The sequence below is a fragment of the Bidens hawaiensis genome, unplaced genomic scaffold, assembly GCF_021521415.1.
Source record: "Bidens hawaiensis isolate Kalapana, Puna unplaced genomic scaffold, B.hawaiensis_p1.1 tig00006250_1, whole genome shotgun sequence".
Taxonomy (NCBI): domain Eukaryota; kingdom Viridiplantae; phylum Streptophyta; class Magnoliopsida; order Asterales; family Asteraceae; genus Bidens; species Bidens hawaiensis.
Genome location: NW_027491413.1, coordinates 381,474 through 400,720, shown reverse-complemented (window position 1 = coordinate 400,720; position 19,247 = coordinate 381,474). Strand labels below are relative to the sequence as shown.

Sequence of the window (19,247 nt, the reverse complement as noted above, 5' to 3'; positions counted from 1 at the left end):
TTGATCAGTTTTGACTTTTAAAAGTCAAACAGTCCTAATGCAATTCAGTATTGGGTTTTAAAAGTCAAACAATTATAATGAAATAAAATGGGATTCGGTTATTTCGATTCAGTTTTTATATATTACTTAAAATAAAAAATGAAGATGAATGAACAAACATAAACGTAGACACGAATTAGCAATGTAGACACGAATTAGCAAAAGCGAGGATATCAAATATCTAGGTGTTTCTCTAAAAACACTTTTGTTACATGGTACTCGTGAATGAACCGGTGTCATAGGTGTTCATCTAATAGGTTAATGTGCACCATTTTTAGTTTGACAAGCCAAATGAAACTCGTTAAAAATATTTGCGTGGCTATTTTTGTAATCATCAGCTGATATTTTTTACGTATTCGTTTGTTCGGAATTTTTTATTTTTGAATTATTATATCTATTATTTAATTGAGATATGTAAGGCATAGATAGATCACAAAAATGCTACTAACAAAAAACGAAAAGAAGTACTTATATATCAACGAGAGAATTGCTAAACTGACAGAAAACCAGTATCGAATGGTAAACTGTCTCGGTCGCATCGTGCGGGTTTCTACTAGTTATTTAATATATTCAATATATATTTGTATAATAATAATTTTTATGAACAGAATTATAATAGAAATAACTAAATAATATATATTTTGTTATATATAAAATTGTAGTTAATAAATATATGAAAATAATTACAAATTTAGATAAATTAATAAATAAATAGTAAACGAGCTGAGATTAAGCTCCATAAACAGAGCTTGAAACGAGCCCAGCTTGCTGTAAGTTAAACAAGCCGGGTTTGAGCCTATAGTCGAGCTATGGCTTGGCTCGTTTACACCCGTTAATAATAAGTGGGAAAATAAATATACCTTATTTGAAAATGCTTCTCGGACTTCTCATTTCCTGTCTCGGATTTCTTCTTCACGCCTTCTCTTTGCATCTTCTTGAGAAAGTAACGTATCTTCATCTCTTCTGTTTGCATTTAACGACTGGCAGCAGAGGCTGTGGCAGTGATAAACTTTGACCGCAAAACCGGTCTTCTCATTGTACCACCCTTTGTTTCTGTCGTCTTTATCAGAACCCCAATCAGCCGACCTCTCTCTGTTGTATCTCTCCATTGCAGATAATGAGTAAGGAATTTAGTAAAAGATGGCAAATGCGTAGGACCAGTAAAGGGTTAAATTTAGTGCAGATTGGGTCTACCAGAAAACACGTTTTTGTACAGGTTTTAAATATTTATACAACAAATGCTGCGTTAATTATGATCTGACTATTACGGTATGAATCTAAATAATAGAAAGGTTTAATAGACTAATAATATCTCAGGTGATTTTCAACCTGTTTTGACATATTTTCCCTTTCTATGTTCTTTTATTTTGACCAATTTGAGAGAGAGAAAAAGAACTGAATCGACCCATTTATAGACTAATAATCATCAACATCAGTAGCCAACATCGTGTAGCCAACATCGTGTCTTTCAGCCAACTTGAGCAGACGAAGCTGAGATGCAACAAGAAAAGTTTTCCCTTTTCCCAAGGCCATTTCTAATAACAGGAAAAAACATTTGTAAGCAAAACAAAAGGGTTTAGAATTTCCAGTAGATAGCAAATGACTATAGTTTACACGCTAACTATTAGGGTATTTGTAATTGACAGCAAATCCAGACATGTTTCCTTCCACATTCCGTCTCACTTAAGATAAATGTGGCTGGTTTCGTCCTACCATGGACTCATCAGGAGAGCGGCAACAGCTCCCGACCAGTGGTGCGTTCGACGTGTAAACACGTCTAGGCACCTACACTCTACAAATCACTGCAACCGACCATCCCCGATGAAATCCGTACTAGCCAAGCTTTCAAGCACAAACAAGCATCAAAGTGTTCTGGTTCAAACATTATGAAGAGTGCATCATTGTTTATTTATTTCCCTTTATTGAAACCCACCATAGGTTATTATTATTATTATTATAATTATTATTATTACTATTGTTATTATTAAGGGGAAGGATCATGAGAGAGCCCCCCTTCGTGAGAGAACTCGCGAGAACTCTATCTAACCATTACTAAACCCTAAAAGCTAAACCCCAAACCCTAAACCTTAAAACTAAACCCTAAACCTTAAAAACTAAACTAGACCCTAAACTCTAAAACTAAACTAGACCCTAAACTCTAAAAATTAAACCCTAAACCCTAGAAAAATATCTACACTTAAACCAATGGTTAGATAGAGCTCTCTCACGAAGGAGGAATTCTCACATCATGCTTCCCCTAATACTTGGTGTATTATTTATTTAGAATAAAACCAACAAAACACCGGTATACTATGTTGTTTGGCTATCAGATAGACTCGTAACGGTTTCTAGGTAGGTATAGATCACAGTGTTAGCCCCCAAAAAAGGAACATGTAGAGATCTGGCCCACCTGCGGAAAAAAAGGAAAAAAACTAAAATCCCACTCCCTTTTTTTAGCTGATTTACTAGATGTTGGAATAGCCATTGATGGGTACTTGTTACACCTGCAAATAAGCATCTTGTAGTTTGTTATTCATATGGTTAATATCAATTAGAGTAAAGTAATACCAAAAAAAAAACTAAAACCTCAACACATGCTCACTGTTGCCGTATCATAAAGACTAACTTTGTTCGAAATCCACACTTGGTTCGAAGCACAACCATGGGAGCTAACTTTGCAACCATCATTCCAAGCTGCTTTAAGTTGTGTCCAACTGCAAGAAGAACATACAATAAACATGAGTATATAAATCTTAAAAAGTGGTTACTGCCCAAATCTACCAATGCAACAGTGCACACATATGTGCTATCCTGAGTTCATTACTGCTACTATTTATAAGAACAAAAGTATAAAATGTATAAAACGTCTTTTTTTTGGTCAATTTATTTATTTGGTACCACCTTATCATGACATATTGCATCTTTATTACCCTGTTCTAAAGTTTATGCCTAAACATTATAATCACAAAGAAAAAAAGGCTTTTCTAAACTTTTAGAAGATGGATAATTTTTAGTAAATGAAAGCCTCGCAGCCTAATTCTCATAAAATTTTACTGCAGCTTTAAACTCACACACCGGCTCTAGCTCCGGTACACCATTATGATGCACAATACAGTAAGGTGTTTATAAGCAAAAAGAGGATCCATATGCCAAAAAATATATATTAATAATCTTTAACCTAAAGTTACCTGATTTAATGTTTCAGTAGGTTGTGGAGCCGCCACACGAGAGTTCAGAATATAACACGGTGACAATATGCTTTCTTGTTTGAAACGACTTTTCCCATGGCCGAGAGCTGCTTCTTCAATCTTCCTCATGCATATTGGAACTATAAAATACATATACAAAACATTTATAAGTATATCACTGCAATATCATATCAAACTTATGCTATTGACTTTACACATATAATGGAAATATAACTCATTTTAATGGGAAATAAAATTTATAATCATATAAAGGAAAGTGATTTTGCATCTAATTTATATTAAAAAAAGGTATAAAGATCAGATTTTAATATTAGTTTTATTTGTACTTATGTAGTGTGCTCACAATACAAAATCAACACATTTGCATTTCTTAAGACAAATTTTAGAGCGGCTATAGCCAGTGACTTACAATGTAGGAGACTCCTTTGGTACAGGTGTGTCTCGGTGGTGGTGTACCCTGGTTTCATCTCTACCATGCCAAAGTTAGAACTACAATCACGGAAAACCAGTTAAGAGGGTCCACGAGCTTAAAACCCGTAGACAGTCCGACACACAAGTCGGCCGGGGCCACCATTAATGTCATATGTATATGTCAATAACATGTACTGAGATGCCCGCACAAATGTGAGCAAAAACCTAACCCTAAGAACATACCTGATAGCTATTGGGACCATCACCAACTAATCCAAGTTCAGCCGTGTAGGGTCGAGCACAGCCATTAGGGCAACCTGTGACTCTTAACTACTATGGATTCATTATATGGGAGACCAACCTAATATTACAAAACAATTTAAAAACTTTAAGAACACCTAACAACTAATCATGATATTTATTTTATATATTTAATATTATTTGAAGGTAGTTTTGTCATCTATTATTTGTAACTTTGTGATTAGATATGCGCACACACACACACATATGGATAACTCAAGATGTTAAAATCCATTTCTCAAAGAAAATACCTTCTCAACTACAGCTCGGACACGCTTAAGAAGGTCGGGAATTCCTCGCTCGGTTATGGCGAGAGGGCAGAGCAAGGCATGCCATTGCAGTTATGTTAAGGGGGTCCACATAAGTAGGAGGCTACAAAAATAAACAATATATATAAATACACACACAAATAGGTGCTCCTCAAAACAAAACAAAATAAAACAAGATATGCATGACAGATGCGTGATTACCAAGAGACCGCCTTGCGCTAGAGCTACAGTGATGGGGCGTTTCCACGAAGGGCGGATATCACAAAGAACAATATTTTGGTTTGCGGTGATGCGTACATTCAAGTTATACTTCTCGACTATTTCTCGTAGCGTCTTCTTTGCTATTCCCTTAACCTTACCACTGTCAGCACGGAGCCCACAAAACAAATGATACAAATAAGCTTTGTTTAAGCAATCAACTCATAACTTAAAAGAATGAACCAAATTATGTGAAAAAAAATGTAATGAAACTTACTTGTTCATGCCAACCCAGAAGGCTTTTAAAACTCCCACTTGGGCAGGTTCAAACGTCTTTCCATAATACTGCTCAACAACCGACCTAAACTTTTCAATCCCCCATGAATCTATCAAACACTTCATTCTGCTGTACCTGCGATCATCTCGTCTACCATTTTCTCGTTGTATGACAACAACAGCCTTCACTGCATACAAAATATCCTCTTTAGGCACATAACCTATCAGCTCCGCCAAACGAGGAAAAGTGGTTTCCACCCTATGTGTCCTTCCCATCCCACCACCAACCTGAAAAACATAAATAAATACTCAAATATACAACAAACCGACAATATTAAACGAGTATGTATAATGCTTATTAGAAGTGACATACGTATGTATATATTGAAACCCTGTGGTTCTCCATTTTCATCAGAAACAACCACCACACCAATGCCGTTTGTGAAAAGATCAACCGAGTTAAAAGTAGGCACATTAAAAACTGCTCCCTTGAACTTTCTTGGAAAGAACTGAGTTCCATAAATTGGTTCAGCAGAGTCGGGAAAATGCGTCCCATGTGAATTATCATTGCGGGCTTTCACAACTTCAGGAAGTTCTGAAGTCATAAATTTCTCCCCATCAACCCACATGTCATAATAAAATCCAGATTGTGGAGTTAATAGTGCTGCAATGTTGTCTGTTGTTTATTGTGCAAAAAGGTAATCTTTTTTCATAAACGGGGCAGCAGGAGCAAGAACGTTTTTGTTGAGATCCCATGTTTTTGATGATGGTGCTCGTAACTGTTTTAGGGTCCTTTTTGAGAGCTCCATGAAGCTGAAATGTTTGTCGGGTGGTCAACCGAAGGGTTCCAATACCAAACTGATCAGCAAGATCATCCATTACAAGGTACATTTGATTGGAAACTTTTCCACACGCGTTATTGTACGAAGCATAAACGAGCTCGATTTAGCACCTTTTTCATCTCTGTCATATTGCTGGTAACTTCCATGGAACTTATCAGTTGTGTAGCAGCCTCATTGATCTTAGGTGCATCAGTTAACAACTCTTCATTCAAAGTTAGAACTACACTCACAGAAAACCCGTTAAGAGGGTCCACGAGCTTAAAACCCGTAGACACTCCGACGCACAAATCAGTCGGAGCCACAATTAATGTCAGGTGTATACGTAAATATCATGTATTGAGATGCCCACGCAAATGTGAGAAAAAACCTAACCCTGAGAACATGTATATTAAAATTACCTGATTGTTTTAGTGTTTTGATAGGTTCTAAAGCATACATTTGTCTCTGCAACACTTCTTTGTCACTCTCTTAATTTCCCATCTACAAATACAAAACAAAATACATAATTGAACTTCTTTAGGCAGTAAGATATTACAACTAACATACAAAACATGCCTCGTTACTTAACTTTTTAGGAGTCTTCTAGCATACACTTGATGTCAGCGAGCTTCAGCATTTTCTCCAATAATCACAAGAACCAACATTTTCTACGCAATACAAAAACAAAAACAAGGAACACAATGATTCAATACAAATGTTGAAAAGTGTAAGAATACCTGAGCATAATCCTCCAGACACACATAAGCAGGTAGTGTGACAGAATATATGAAACATCAAAACTTCCACCGAGAAGCAGGCGCTTTAAGTTTAGCAACCTAAAAGAGAGAATATAAATTAACAAACAAGAGATTATACAAACAACAACAACAAGAAGCTAACTATTAACGAGAATTCTTACACAATCTTTTTTTGGTTTAGCTTCAGTTTTTACAAGGCTTCGTTTCGGTTGCTTTGCCACAGATGCAGTACAACCGGATCTTTTCACACCTTTTGTGAGATTCCTAGAATCATCGATCCGCTTTTGAGTTCGGGATGATGCAGCGACCACCGATGAAGGCTGTATGGCATAACGAAACAGCATAAATATGTAAGCAAACATCATGCAGGTATATAAATTGAGAAAAAAAAATTTATGAAAAATATATCAATCAATCAATCAATCAAGCCCTGTATATCCCACCGCATAGCACGCTATCGGTAGGGTCAGGGGAGGGTGGGATGTAGGCAAGTCTTTCCTCTATCCGAGAGAATAGAGAGGCTGCTTCCAGAGAGACCCCTGGCTCATAAAGCTACATACAGGTAATCATAGTAAACATACATCCTACAAGCAAAAGACACTTAGCAATACATAGATAACAAACTACCAAAAAAGCAAGGAATCTGTAACCTACTAAGAAAAGGGCATAAGAAACAAAAAGCAGCATCAAAACAAAAAAATATTCATAAACAAGGATCAAGAAAACTGTCAATTTAAAATATGAAGCTCTCAAAAAAAACTGTCAATTTAAAAACATTATTTTCAAGCTCTCAAAATTGAAAAACACAAAGACAGAAGTAACACTAATGAGAATTCTTACCGTAGGAGGATCTTGATTTTCTGTGATATATGATCTTATTGGAGTAAACGTAATCGCGTCAAGCTCCTTTTGTAGAGCATTTAAGCGGCGGATTGCGTCCTCGCGAAACTTTTCAAATTGTTCATTATGAGCAACCTAAAAGAGAGAATAGAAATTAATAAACAAGCGATTAAACAAACAACAACCGGATGATGCTAATTATTTACCACATAACAGAACATAATTTTAATAATATTAACGAGAATTCTCACACAATCTTTTTTTGGTTTAGCTTCAGTTTTTACAAGGCTTCGTTTCGGTGGCTTTGTCACAGATGCAATAGGACCAGATCTTTTCACACCTTTTGTGGCATTCTTAGAATCATTGATGTGCTTTTGAGCTTGGGATGATCCAGTGACCACCGATGAAGGCTGTATGGTTATAACGAAACCACATTAGTATATCAGTATGTAAAAAATATCATGTGAATTTATAATTTAAGAAAAAAAAGAACATTTATAAAAAATATAAAAAAAGGCATCACCTTTCGAGCAGTAGGCAGCAGCTTTACATCTTTTCTTTTATCACATTTAAGTTTAGCAACCTAAAAGAAAACATACAAAAGATTAAACAAACAACAGGATGATGCTAATTATTATACCACATAACAGAACATAATTTTAATAATAATAATGAGAATTCTTACAAAATCCTTTTTTGGTTTAGTTTCAGTTTTCACAAGGCTTTGTTTCGGTTGCTTTGTCACAGATGCAATAGGACCAGATCTTTTCACACCTTTTGTGGCATTCTTAGAATCATCGATCCGCTTTTGAGTTTGGGATGATGCAGCGACTACCCATGAAGGCTGTATGGTTATAACGAAACCACATCAGTATATCAGTATGTAAAAAATATCATGCGGATTTATAATTTAAGAAAAAAAAGAACACTTATAAAAAATATGAAAACAGGCATTACCTTTCGAGTAGTAGGCAGCAGCTTTACATCTTCTCTTTTATCACATTTAAGTTTAGCAACCTAAAAGAAAACATACAAAAGATTAAACAAACAACAGGATGATGCTAATTATTATACCACATAACAGAACATAATTTTAATAATATTAACGAGAATTCTTACACAATCTTTTTTTGGTTTAGCTTCAGTTTTTACAAGGCTTCGTTTCGGTTGCTTTGTCACAGATGAAATAGGACCAGATCTTTTCACACCTTTTGTGGCATTCTTAGAATCATTGATGTGCTTTTGAGCTTGGGATGATCCAGTGACCACCGATGAAGGCTGTATGGTTATAACGAAACCACATTAGTATATCAGTATGTAAAAAATATCATGTGAATTTATAATTTAAGAAAAAAAAGAACATTTATAAAAAATATAAAAAAAGGCATCACCTTTCGAGCAGTAGGCAGCAGCTTTACATCTTTTCTTTTATCACATTTAAGTTTAGCAACCTAAAAGAAAACATACAAAAGATTAAACAAACAACAGGATGATGCTAATTATTATACCACATAACAGAACATAATTTTAATAATAATAATGAGAATTCTTACAAAATCCTTTTTTGGTTTAGTTTCAGTTTTCACAAGGCTTTGTTTCGGTTGCTTTGTCACAGATGCAACAGGACCAGATCTTTTCACACCTTTTGTGGCATTCTTAGAATCATCGATCCGCTTTTGAGTTTGGGATGATGCAGCGACTACCCATGAAGGCTGTATGGTTATAACGAAACCACATCAGTATATCAGTATGTAAAAAATATCAGGCGGATTTATAATTTAAGAAAAAAAAGAACACTTATAAAAAATATGAAAAAAGGCATTACCTTTCGAGTAGTAGGCAGCAGCTTTACATCTTCTCTTTTATCACATTTAAGTTTAGCAACCTAAAAGAAAACATACAAAAGATTAAACAAACAACAGGATGATGCTAATTATTATACCACATAACAGAACATAATTTTAATAATATTAACGAGAATTCTTACACAATCTTTTTTTGGTTTAGCTTCAGTTTTTACAAGGCTTCGTTTCGGTTGCTTTGTCACAGATGAAATAGGACCAGATCTTTTCACACCTTTTGTGGCATTCTTAGAATCATTGATGTGCTTTTGAGCTTGGGATGATCCAGCGACCGCCCATGAAGGCTGTATGGTTATAACGAAACCACATTAGTATATCAGTATGTAAAAAATATCATGCGGATTTATAATTATAGAAAAAAAGAACATTTATAAAAAAATGAAAAAGGCATCACCTTTCGAGCAGTAGGCAGCAGCTTTACAACTTCTCTTTTATCACATTTAAGTTTAGCAACCTAAAAGAAAACATACAAAAGATTAACCAAACAACAGGATGATGCTAATTATTATACCACATAACAGAAAATTATTAATAATAATAATGAGAATTCTTACAAAATCATTTTTTGGTTTAGTTTCAGTTTTCACAAGGCTTTGTTTCGGTTGCTTTGTCACAAATACAGTACGACCAGATCTTTTCACACCTTTTGTGGGATTCCTAGAATCATCGATCCGCTTTTGAGTTCGGGATGATGCAGCGACCACCCATGAAGGCTGTTGGCATAATGAAACCGCATCAATATATGTAAACAAGTATCAAGCAGATATATAATTTGAGAAAAAAAAACATTAAAAAAATGAATAAAGTCATATATCACCTTTCGAGCAGTAGGCACTAGCTTTACATCTTCTCTTATGTCACTTTTAAGTTTAGCAGCCTAAAAGAGAGAATAGAGCATAACAAACAGGAGGTTAAACAAACAACAACGACGATGCTAATTAGTCTACCACATAATAGAACAGAACACAACATAACATTAATAATGAGAATTCTTACAGGATCTCGTTTTAGTTTAGTTTCGGTTTTCACAGGATCTTGTTTTGGTCGTTTTGGCACAGATGCAATAGGAGCGGATCTTTTCACAGCTTTTGTGGGATTCTCGATCTGCTTTTGAGTTTGGGATGATCCAGATAACAAGGAAGAATCTGCCGTTGATGTGTTGGAACCATGATGTTGAAGTGAAGCAGCGTTTGCAGCTTCGATTGTAAGAATTGGTGGAGTAACATAAGCAGATTTTGAAGATACTGATGATGATGACTTCATATCAGATTCCTCTTGTTCAGTTACCTCCCATGAAGGGTGTATGGAATAACGAAAACCGGATTCTTTTTCTTCTTCAGTGACCACCAATGAAGGCTGTAACGAAAGCGCATCAGCAAACAAATAAATAATATCATGCAGATTGGAAAAACATTTATAAAAACGATGAATAAAGTCGTCATTTACCTTTGGAGCAGTATCTTCGGGCAGCATTAAATCTTGCCTTTGATCACTCTTAAGTTTAGCAATATAAGCAGCAGCCGATACTGATGATTGTGCGGTGTTCAAATCAAGACAGCCCATTCCATATTCTTCTTCTGATTCTTCTTCTACGGTGACCACCTGTATGATTGGCATAATGAAATATATTATTTTCAAGAAAAGTGTTGATTTCAAGAAAACTGTTGAATACATTATTATTTTCAAGCTCTCAAAACTGTACGATTAATGAAACATTAATCTTGACAACAGTTGTTTTAAAAATTAATCTTGAAAGTTCTTGTTTTAAATAATAATAATAGTAATAATAATAATAATAAAGATGAATAAAGTTCATACCTTTGGAGCAGGAAGCAGCATTAATTCACTACCAGTTTGAAGTGGTTTCTGAAAAAGAAAGAAAGATATTAAAACACACCAAGAATCATCATAATATAATAATAATAATAATAATAATAATAATAATAATACCTTTGGAGCCGGAAGCAGCATTAATTCACTACCAGTTTGAAGTGGTTTCTGAACAAGAAAGAAAGAAGGATATTAAAACACAACAAGAATCATCATATAATAATAATAATAATAATAATAATAATAATAATAATAATCTTACTACAGTGGAAGAAGAAGAAATTGAAGATCTTGGATGTGAAATAGTAAATGTTGATGAAACCCTTGAATTCCTCCTGCAAAAAAGACAACAAAAATACGTAAAGAAAGTCGCAGCAGCAGTACGCGCCATGTGCATCAGCATCATCATCATCATCATCATCATCATCATCATCATCATCATCGTTGAAGAAGAAGACGCCGTTGAATAAGAAGAAGAAGAAGACGATTGTTTTGTTTGATTGCAGAAAAAAAGAACGTTTAAAACGAAAGAATGAATTGCGCGAGAGAGAGAATGAGAGATTTGCGAATTGTTAAGAAAGAAAACGATAACCCTAACACCCCCTTTTATACATTTCGACTATTATTATTATTAATTACATTTCAATTATATTATTTCTCTTCCGCCTTTTCTAAATTAAAACGATTTTATCGGTGGATTTCAGATTTGCCTGAAATGGTTCGGTTGTTATCCTTCCTTATCCAAATAAGCAATAAGTACGGTTTATTCGGCAATTCTTGATCTTTGTGGTCAAGTTACAGATTTTGCAGCTCGATCTTTGTAATCTTAAATCCTACTTCGCTCAACTAAATCTATACTCGGTAAATATAAGATACTTTGGAGGTTAAGTGTTCTTAATTATTTCTAAAAATGTCATACATCGAATTAGGTATTATTTTAAAGTCTGCATCAATGGAATAGCTAGGCAAGCAGCTGAGAGGAGCATAATTGCTTGGCTAAGGATTAACGTGGTATGGTATCCATTCACCTTTGGAAGGTACTACACAATACATAACGCACCTAGACTGCCAGTAACCTAGCTTTCAATTCGCATAGATTGGTATTCCAAGAGATTATGAGGGATGCACGATCAACGAAGAAGAAATCGATATCACCACGTCTGTTGTTTTCTCAACATCGGTTATTAAACTATTCAAGAATAATAGTAAAAAAATTATAATATTTTATGTTCATCCGATATTAAAAATACAAAGTTTGAATAAATAGTCAAGTATGTATGCTATAAACATATATACAACATTAAAATAATATGGTGAAGCCAACTTTATAATTATATAACATGGGAGTTAGTACATTAACAATTTATAAAATTATAAAACCACTAGCAGTTTTTACCATCCATTTAATTAAAATTTGAGTGGAATATTACATACTTCCATTTAATATTATTTTTGTCTTTTTCTTTAAAAACTCATCCGTGTAAGTTTATACTTATTTTAAAGTTTATAAAATCTTTACCTACTCATTGTATATTTTATAAAATTATAACACAATCCTAGTAACACTTGGGAATTTATTTAAAGATACCATCCATGTAGAATTTTACTTTTATAAAAAGTTATATATTATGACCTAACCAAAATATATGTTTTCTATATGCATCATTTTATAAAAAGCTCCGTAAAGTAACCAAACCACACCCTTATATTAGCATTTTTATAAAAACACTTAAAATATAATTTCTAAATTTTGTGTTTTACAAAGTGTTGAGATTAAGTATCACTAATTCTCATTTATTGTTTTTAAATGCTAGTAACTATTTTTTTCTTATCATAATGTTCCCCTGGCCTCCTCCTCCCTCATCTCATTTCCTTCATATTTGTTCTTGAGTTTTTTAACCAAGGAAATAAAAGAAAAGGAGAGGCAGGGATAAGAAAGGGAAGGGAAGGGAAATTTTTTTTTTAATTAGGTGTGTTATTGAGTTGGAAGAAAATTAGAGGAAATGAAAGGATAACTATGTTATCCTTAGTAATCAGCCCATTTTTAGAGGATAATTTATTGGAAAAAAAAAACATCAGTTTAATCCCTCTTAACTCCTCCTAAAAAAACTCAAGAACACTTATTTTTTAACTATCATTAGTTTTCCTTTCCTTTCTCTCCCTTAAAAAACTCAAGAACAGGGCGTTAAGGTTCTCGTATACAACATGCAATCTTGTCTCCTATCAACTCTTGTATATCAGAAACCAGTCATTTTAACATTTGATTTTAAGAATCAAAACAACACTTTGAGGAGCTCTTGCAATTTCTTGGAGGATTCAAGCTCAAATCATCATCATTTTCTTATACTTTAAGTTTTTATGCATTGTCATGCTAAAATTCCCATGTTTAAAGCTACTTTATTACAAATTCATATTATATATAAACCTTTTTATGATGTAAGTTATACAACAAAACTTAGATTGTATCATGAATTTATAAACCCTAGTTGTTAAAATGCTCAAAACCCACCTTAAATAATGTTACTTTCAAACCTTAAATTAGTGCATATCCGTGGGTATTTTTGTATAAATGATGATTCTACCTTAAAACATGTTTATTACAAATCCTAATAACATATGAAAATTGAACCTCATAAAACATTAGCAACTTGAAACATGGATTCCCTAATTAAAGAACTTAGCTTAAACACCACAATCATTCACTAAACTAAGCATTTTGTTACTTTTTGTGAAAGATTATGTTATGAGCAACCCAAAGGCCAAAACCCTAATTTTTGTAATATTACAGTAACCTGACCATATATACTTGGTGAGAAAATGGATTTGTATTACTTAAACTTAGACCTTAGTTTGTTAACGGTAAAATCGAGCTTATGAGCGTTAAACTTAGAATTACCGTCATAACAAGTCAAAACAGAATGAATCTTTTTTTTGTTTTTAATATGGGAAAGTATGACTAAAACCAAATTTTATAATTTCCAGGCGTTCATAACTTTTTGTTTGAATATAAGTGTATTTTTAGCATTAAATTTGTAATATTTTAAGAAAATTACAAAAATCCAAAACACAACAAGGTAAAAAACTTGAAAATGTTGTTTTTGATTAATATAAACTTAAATAAAATGATTTTGGTGATTTGGGATAGAAAAATCAGATTATTTTTATAGTAACATAAACATATTTCATATAAAAATTCCTTGAAAAGTTTTGGAATTTAGTTTGATAAAATGTATCTTGCTTTTGTAGAAATTTAACAATCATGACTGGCGAACGAAACGAACGTTGTACAAAAACTTGTTTCTATACACAAGACGTTTTGTAGGTACATATACGAATAGATAACATTTAAAATCTCAAGGTTTTGCTGCATAATGCAATAGTATGATTAGTTAGGGATTCACTTAAAGGAACAAATGAGAAGTTAGAATCTACACCTATACAAATTAGCAAGTGCGAGTAAACACTTGATCAAGATTAATATTTAAAGCTCACCGAACAATGCCAACAAGGGCAACGCCACCGGTAGTTATGGCAGTTATATAACTACCAACCATTCAACCCCTATACTAGAATTATTTCCGGTCTGATTTTATTACCGAATTACGCACTTTGAAATTCACATGGAAGAAATTATTGTTTGTTTATAAAGTTTTGGTCTTATCCGATTATTGATTTCATAATACGTGATTTACTTTAGTTTGAAAACCAATTGTTAGTGATTCGCAGTCACCTATAAAATCTAAAAATACCATAGGGGTGCTTGACACGCAAAAAAACTCACATAATTAAATACTAACTAAAGAATCCAAATGTTGTCCATCTCATAATTACATAATGCAATAGCATCAACATGTGCCAAATTCACACAATTTGAATCCAAATAAAATTACTATGTTAACTATAATAATAATCACAGTTCTTAATATCAAGTTTGTAAAGATCATGGTTCTCAATAATAACAGACTTTGTGTAATTAAAATGGAAACTATCTAATTCAATAGCAATTAGCTAGGCTTACATAAACTTATTATCACTCAACACCGGTAACAAAATTAGCCACTATGTATATAATCGAAACATTATCAAGTTTATTATTCAAATATTCAGATATAGGCTTTATGTATACCTTATTTTTTCAAAATTATGTTGTAAACTTATTTCCAAATTTCATGTACAACCTAATGCCAAATCTCAAACTTTTCATATGCAAGAGTCTGTCACTATGGCGGCAGTGACCGCTACTTCACAGCCACCTCCACCACGTCATCAGATAAGCTGCTTCACTGTATCAAGTTAACCCAAAACTGCCCTGAAAAGTTAATAAAATATTATCATGTCTTGCCTACTGGTGTCTGTTTTATTAGTTATGTTGTACTTAATTTCATAGAATATTTGAGTGTACGGTGTAAGGGGCTGTTTGGGATTCCTTATTTTTGCTTCTTATATCTTATAATTTAAGGTGTTTGGGAAAGTTATATTTTGTGAGTGTATAAAGTATAAGTTACAACTTTGTAACTTATATAGCTTATGCCTTAAAAATAAGTTATAAGGAGGTAAAATAAGGCTTCCCAAACACCCCTTAAGAAAGAGTTGCTTGATTATGGATGTAGGTCCCAACTATACAAGTTTTTGTGCCCATGATACTTGTAGCAATACACGGAAGCATTGAGCGTCATATCAGTAAATTGTAGAAGCGTCTTGTATATAGTTAATTTGCATCATGATACATATTTCAAAACGACATGTATGTACTTAATAGGCTAAAGCTGCATGATCTTTCTTAAGAGTAAAATTGACATTTAGCTATCACTCTTCACATTAATTATCTTTTTGTCTAAAATGTTATGTGTTTTGATCCCACTCGACGATTTGCTTCCGATGGACCCACCATGCTCTCAATGGTAATGCTACCGTTTGAAAAAAGTATTTATTATATATATTAAAAAAATATTTATTATTTGATTTCTTATTGTTTCACACCAATCTCTCTCAAAAAATTATAATTATCACTAGAATTAATGAAATGTTATTCTTGGATCCATTACAAAAGAGAACCTCTACAAAGCCTTTCAAAATGGCATTACCAGATCAGTTAACCCTCTTCGTATTGTAGAAAAAGTGTCATCTGTACCCGAAAATGTCACCGATCATCCCCCCCCCCCCCTATTTTTTGAAAGGAACATAAAAAATGTTTAAAAATGGAAATTGTTACATTTTACATTTTCTTTTTGGCATCCAAAACCCTCTTTTACGGTTTTTACTCATTTAACAAATTGCTCGACATTAATTTTGGCATACAAGAGCTTTTGTCGCCAATGGAGAAGCATTGTTATAGGAGAAGCTAGATAAGCATCTACTTGATAAAGACAAGAAAGAAGACAAGGATTACAACTGGAAAAGTATTGTCCTTGGACGTGGTTAGCCATTAGGAATACTAGTACGATTGTAGATGCTATATTATGCTTATAAATAGCCTGTATGCTTGTAACAATGCCAGGATTATTATTCGTATCAATAAGCAAACACTCTTAACTGTGTGTTTTAATCTCTCTCAAATATCACCCATAAACCCACCCACTAGAGTGGATCTCATCCCAATAATCGATCCGGATAGGATTTGCTTTAACACATATCAAAACATATATATAATACAATTAATCAAGGATTCTTGGGGGTACACAAAATAACAAATTGGTGTTTTTATTTTTGACACCAAATGACAAAAGAATCATGAAAAGAGAAGAAACGGAGGATATACAAATAGGGTTAACTTCTTTTAGGGATCTTCCGGTCAGGTTGTTGTTTATATGCAAAATCTTGTGACGAGGTTGCGTAGCTTAAGTCTAAATTGTGAAGTTGTTCCATGAGCTGAGAACGCCTTTCCTTGAAGAAATCAAGACGGGTTGTTAATTCTACTAATGTCGATGATGATGATGCTGCCAACGGATTTCTTGCATGATCAATCACCTACACATTTAAAACCTTTACTTTAGTAACCAAACGCTATTTTACTGCAGCTAACGATGAATATTTCACCTAATAGTAACCAAATTTCTTCACTATTCCATTCAAGTCACTCAAAACTTTTTTCTAACTCAAGTTTGAATATTGTTTCACTGTTGTGAATTTTTTTATAAATGTTAAATGGAACATATACGAAACTAGTTACTATGTAATGATTATACATTTCATGTTTTAACTTGAAGTAGCAGGTAACTGTAAAGAACAAAAGTCACTAAATAATAACCTCACTTTATAATTGTTCCATCAAGGTCATTTAGTTTTAACAATGGAACAATATTAAAAATCGAGTGGTTTTATGGTTAGAAAAAAGTATGAGTGACTTGATTAAAACAATTCAAAACCTGTTACAGTTTCATGATTTTATCCGTATTAAACAAAGTAAAATTTAAATAAGTCATTTGCATCAAGTCTAACCTCGGTTGGTCCAGATGTAGATGCTAAATTTGCATAATCAACGAGCCCAAATTCATCCACGGAAAAACTTGTAGATGTTTTGGTAGTTTTAGAATCACTTAATCTTGTCGGGTCTAGAAACTGAACGCGAGTAGGCTGTCTACTCTTGTTTCCATTCATTAAGGTTTGCCCTTTTATGTTTCTCGGTTCTGCGCCCAGTGAAGTTTCCTGCTAATTATGTAAAAAACAGATACATGACTTATTCAAATGAGCAAAACATATCTCAAGAGGTGGCAAAAAGGGTCGGGTCTAGGGGTGTGAATTTCGGAAATGAAACAAACCTAACACGAAATTTGCGGGTTTGGGTTTAGTCTAAAGGGTTTGGGTCAACCTGTAAACACGTTTGGGTATCAGTTCGTTAAACGAATGAAAACCATATCGATTATTTACAACAAATAATAATAATAATAATAATAATAAATAAATAAATAAAAGGAAATACGTAAAAAGGATGGAAAATAAAAATAACCCAAAAATAGGTCGCCCAGGGTTCGAAACTCCTGGCCGGTACAAATGTTAACATGTAAGTGACTCACCATGGTAATCTGCTCCATAATCTGCAGATTAACGAACTGATACCCGCAAGAAAATTATTATACATGTTTACAAATCGATCCCAATCCTATTAAAGCCTAAGTTTCAATTCAATCCCAATTGATCACCATCCGCCCTTTGTCAATTGAAATTGACAATTGAAGGGCTTTCGGTCCTCTACTAAGTCCGGCCTAGAAGCACAAAACACTTCCTTGATTTGGTTATGAATTGAGGGTGAACGAGAGTTACGGTTTGCAGCTTGAAACCCGGAAACAAAATTGATCTTGGACAACTTGTATGTTGAAATTGATTTAGAATTTTGATTCGGACTGATGCAGAGATGGTGTATGAGGAGTTAATAGAATTATCGACGCGTATAAACAGTGATACAAGATCAATCGGTCCGCGGATTTGTTAGCGATTGATTATGGTGTCAATTGGTTGTCATATTCCATGAATAGATGATTATTTAACGCGTTTTTAATCACTTAACGATTTAGTGATATTAATTTCATGATGTTTTCGGCTTGAATTGTTGATCGTAGGTGACGAGGGAGAAGGATATATTACTTTATAATATATTAAAAGTTAAGTAGTTATAATGCAATTCAGTATTTGGTTTTAAAAGTCAAAACAATTATAATAAAATAAAATGGGATTCAGTTATTTCGATCAGTTTATGAACATGAACGAACAAGCATAAACATTTCTGTGCGTTCATGAACATAGATGAACGAACGCTACTCATTTACATGTTTGTTTGTTTTATGTAATTCATAAGGTATGTTATTATGTATATTATTAAATTCAACTTTTTTATTGTATTTATTATTAATCATCTGTGTATCACACGGGTTCTAACCTAGTTCATCACTAAAGAAAAGTTAAACATGTGAGATCAATCATTTGAGTTGGACGTTTAAATGGAAATATTATTAAATATAGGGGTGTGTGTGGTGCGGTTCAGTGCTGTTTTTTTGTTAAAACCGAACCAAAAACCAAAACTTCGGTTTTTGGAGTATTTGAAACCGTTCGGTTTCGGTTTCGGTTTTGGTTTTTCGGTTTTCATTCTGGTTTCGGTTCGGTTTCGGTTTTTGCCATTTGATCTTGAAAATTTTAGGTCAAAAAAAGTTTTCAAAAAAATAATTAATTTAGGTGTAAATAATTTTGTTAATCGTATAATAATATATTATTAAACATTTTAGCAAAAATATTTGAGTTACATGTTTGTTAAATTCTTATATATTACTAAATATAAAATATAAAATAACAAATATTTAGGAATTCGGTTCGGTTTTTTCGGTTTTTATTATATGCAAAACCAAAACCGAACCGTCCATTTTTGTTTCGGTTCGGTTTTTTCGGTTTTTATTATATGCAAAACCAAAACCGAACCGTCCATTTTTGTTTCGGTTCGGTTTTT

The 19,247-nt window shown here is 33.3% G+C and overlaps 1 protein-coding gene, 2 long non-coding RNA genes and 1 pseudogene across 3 annotated transcripts; all 4 read right to left on the bottom strand.

The window, feature by feature from the left end:
- Window positions 1–2,629: 2,629 nt before the first annotated feature.
- Window positions 2,630–5,849, bottom strand: LOC143631704 (sulfite reductase 1 [ferredoxin], chloroplastic-like; annotated as a pseudogene).
- Window positions 5,850–5,851: 2 nt separating this feature from the next.
- Window positions 5,852–10,278, bottom strand: LOC143631727 (uncharacterized). Its single transcript, XM_077100395.1, has 8 exons — window positions 10,183–10,278; window positions 9,980–10,071; window positions 9,801–9,860; window positions 9,627–9,696; window positions 7,373–7,461; window positions 7,122–7,256; window positions 6,443–6,601; window positions 5,852–6,359 (listed from the first exon to the last, which is right to left on the bottom strand). The coding sequence occupies exons 1-8, from the start codon at window positions 10,244–10,246 to the stop codon at window positions 6,318–6,320; spliced, it is 711 nt and encodes a 236-aa protein (XP_076956510.1). The 5' UTR covers window positions 10,247–10,278; the 3' UTR covers window positions 5,852–6,317.
- On the bottom strand, window positions 7,834–8,366 carry LOC143631731 (uncharacterized). The gene is made up of 3 exons (XR_013153418.1): window positions 8,241–8,366; window positions 8,079–8,138; window positions 7,834–7,965 (listed from the first exon to the last, which is right to left on the bottom strand). It is a non-coding gene; the product is annotated as an uncharacterized LOC143631731 (long non-coding RNA).
- Window positions 10,279–10,418: 140 nt separating the features above from the next.
- On the bottom strand, window positions 10,419–10,895 carry LOC143631717 (uncharacterized). The gene is made up of 2 exons (XR_013153410.1): window positions 10,802–10,895; window positions 10,419–10,585 (listed from the first exon to the last, which is right to left on the bottom strand). It is a non-coding gene; the product is annotated as an uncharacterized LOC143631717 (long non-coding RNA).
- Between the last annotated feature and the right edge of the window lie 8,352 nt (window positions 10,896–19,247).